We start from the raw sequence: 2,531 nt of genomic DNA on the forward strand, positions 1-2,531 counted from the left end.
TCTCTCTCTCTCTTTCTCTCTCTCTCTCTCAGCATCTTTTGTGAATACATGCGTGTACGTACTAATTATGCAAACAATACAAAGAGGAAGAAAGGACGGTTCAGGATGTAAGAAAATATACTTTAGGCATCAGTAAAGAACACATTGACTATAATATGCTTAGGAATCGAGTACTTTACACCTACTTGGAGTCGGACTCGTGTGCACGCGCCGGGCGCGCGTGTGTGTGTGCGTGTGTTTGTGTGTGCGTTTGTGTGTGTGTGAGTTTGTGTGTGTGTATACATGTGCATATGTGTGTTCGTGTTAGTGTGTGTGTGTGTGCGCGCGCGCGCGCATGTGTGTGTGTATACATGTTTTGTGTATACTTTTAGCAAGAACATAAACAATAAAATGAGAAAAATCCAGCCTGTAGCGAGCACTCACCGCAATAGTCCCTGTCAAAACCTTGATCCCGTGGGACTACCCTGTCCAGCAGTCTTTTCTGTGGGGAGGCTGCCAGGCAGGCCACGGAGGCAACAAACCAGCAGTTGCCTGGAGGGGGGAGGGTGTTTTAGAACGATAAAGATACAATTAGATGAGATGAGATGAGAAGAGAAAAGATAAGGTAAGATAAGATAAGACGAGATATGATAAAATAAGAAAAGAAACGATGAGTTGAGATGAAATGATTTCAGTTGAGATGAATTGAGATGAGATGTAAGACAACAATGTATTGCTCTTCATAATAATAACTTTGCCGCGGCAGTATAATTGCGTAAACGCACATGCACTCGTCAACACAAACACAAACACACACACACACACACACACACACACACACACACACACACACACACTAGTACAATACCGTATTTATAAAATTTTGTTAGGTATACTGGGAAGTAGAAAACGAAAAAACCTAAGAGTACTCATATTAAGGACTAGATTTGATTAGATACTGCAACTTGATATGAAATGGCATGGGGTAGATCAGATTAAACGAGTTAGTTAACACCAAACAAAAGGTTTGTTACAAGAATCTTCAATACGTTTTAACTGGCACACAAATCAGTGTTGACTAGAAAAGACACTACAGCTACACGTTGGTTGTTGCGAAACTCTTCTTTTGAACGTGAAAGTTCCTCTTTATTTTAGATGTACAAGTACTATGTCACTAGGAGAGGCCATTGGCTATTTTCATGAAAAATCTAGCACAGATTAAATACTGAAATCTAGAAATTACTCGCTTTCAGGGCATGTCTGAGATTTAAAGATAAATCCTTTGGTATCGGGAGAGGCCCATTGCTATTTTCAGGAAAAATCCAGCATAGACTGAATACGGTAATCTAGAAGTTACTCATTCTCGCTCTCTCAAGCACCGGGTGTGGAACAGAAATAGGCGATCATGAGGTTCCACTCCGTCCAGTCTTGGTCGGAAATGTTCTGTATCCTGACTATTAATTCTGGTCGCCCAAGAATTTAGACGTCTTATATAATCATTAAGTTGCTCTTAGCTTGCATTTATCTCTTTTTCCCATTATCTTTCACCTTAAGACAAGACAAGCAAGACCTTTACAACGGTATATGTGCTCGGATATTGTATCCGTCTCCTCTTGCTGTTTTTATTAGCCGTCGTCGCAGATTTAGCACAGTAGAAAAACAAACGTATATTTCTACTGTTCAATGTGAACTCTCTATTGTAGATATCAACCCCCCCCCAACCACACACACAGAGAAAAAACCGTTTGCCTTATTTCGTCCGAGACAAAGTACACGTTTCTATTTTATGCATACATACCATGCCCTTTGTTAATTTGATGAAGATTCATGTATCTTATGCAACACGATTGATACCTCTTTCATCAGTATACGTCCTATTCAGAAAGAATAGCGGGAAGGGATGGATGTTGTATTCTTATACGGGGTGCCCACTACGGCTGGGATCGGCCGATCGGGCCAATCGCCCGACTCGATCGCCTTAAAAACAAACGTGTTTGTTTTCAGTTTCAGGCGATCGAGTCGGGCGATCGGCCCGATCCAGCCGTAGTGGGCACCCCGTATTAGATTTTTTTTTAAATCTTTGAGAGGGTTTTAACAAGGTTGAAAATGATACATGATATAAGACTCTCCATTGAAATAAATAGAAACATGCATTTTAAAAGACGGGTTATTTACCGATTTCTCCTTGCTCCATGTCATAGTAGTCAGGGTTTCCATGGAAAAACTCAGGTCTTGACACAATCTCCTGAAATATAAAAGAAATCCGGTTTATACGTAGGAAGTAGAGTGTATATCTTGAAAACAAAGAGAGCATTACAGTGTGATATTTGTTTTAAAAGAAAGCAACATTTGAAATAAAAAAGAAAATGGCACACTTGCAAGATTGGGTTGTCGCCAAGGAGAGGACAGACGAAAAAGCGGCGAGGGGTGTGGGAAGAGGAAACTTTTCACACTCTTGACATTGGAATAATATCTCTGGGTTTGATAGACTTCGCTTCAAATAAGAATTTCTTTTTCTTTTTTTATAATATGTATATTATTTTTTCAGGGCT

General features: G+C 40.1%; 1 protein-coding gene across 1 annotated transcript in view; it reads right to left on the reverse strand.

The window, feature by feature from the left end:
- The window catches only part of LOC101851482 (calpain-9), a gene marked incomplete in the record, with an annotated part of 78,356 nt that overhangs the window by 24,107 nt on the left and 51,718 nt on the right, over window positions 1-2,531 (reverse strand). The window contains 2 exon segments of the mRNA XM_005093759.3: window positions 424-531; window positions 2,155-2,224. Coding sequence (XP_005093816.2) covers window positions 424-531; window positions 2,155-2,224 — 178 coding nt within the window.

Source organism: Aplysia californica, unplaced genomic scaffold (assembly GCF_000002075.1).
Source record: "Aplysia californica isolate F4 #8 unplaced genomic scaffold, AplCal3.0 scaffold00069, whole genome shotgun sequence".
Lineage (NCBI taxonomy): Eukaryota > Metazoa > Mollusca > Gastropoda > Aplysiida > Aplysiidae > Aplysia > Aplysia californica.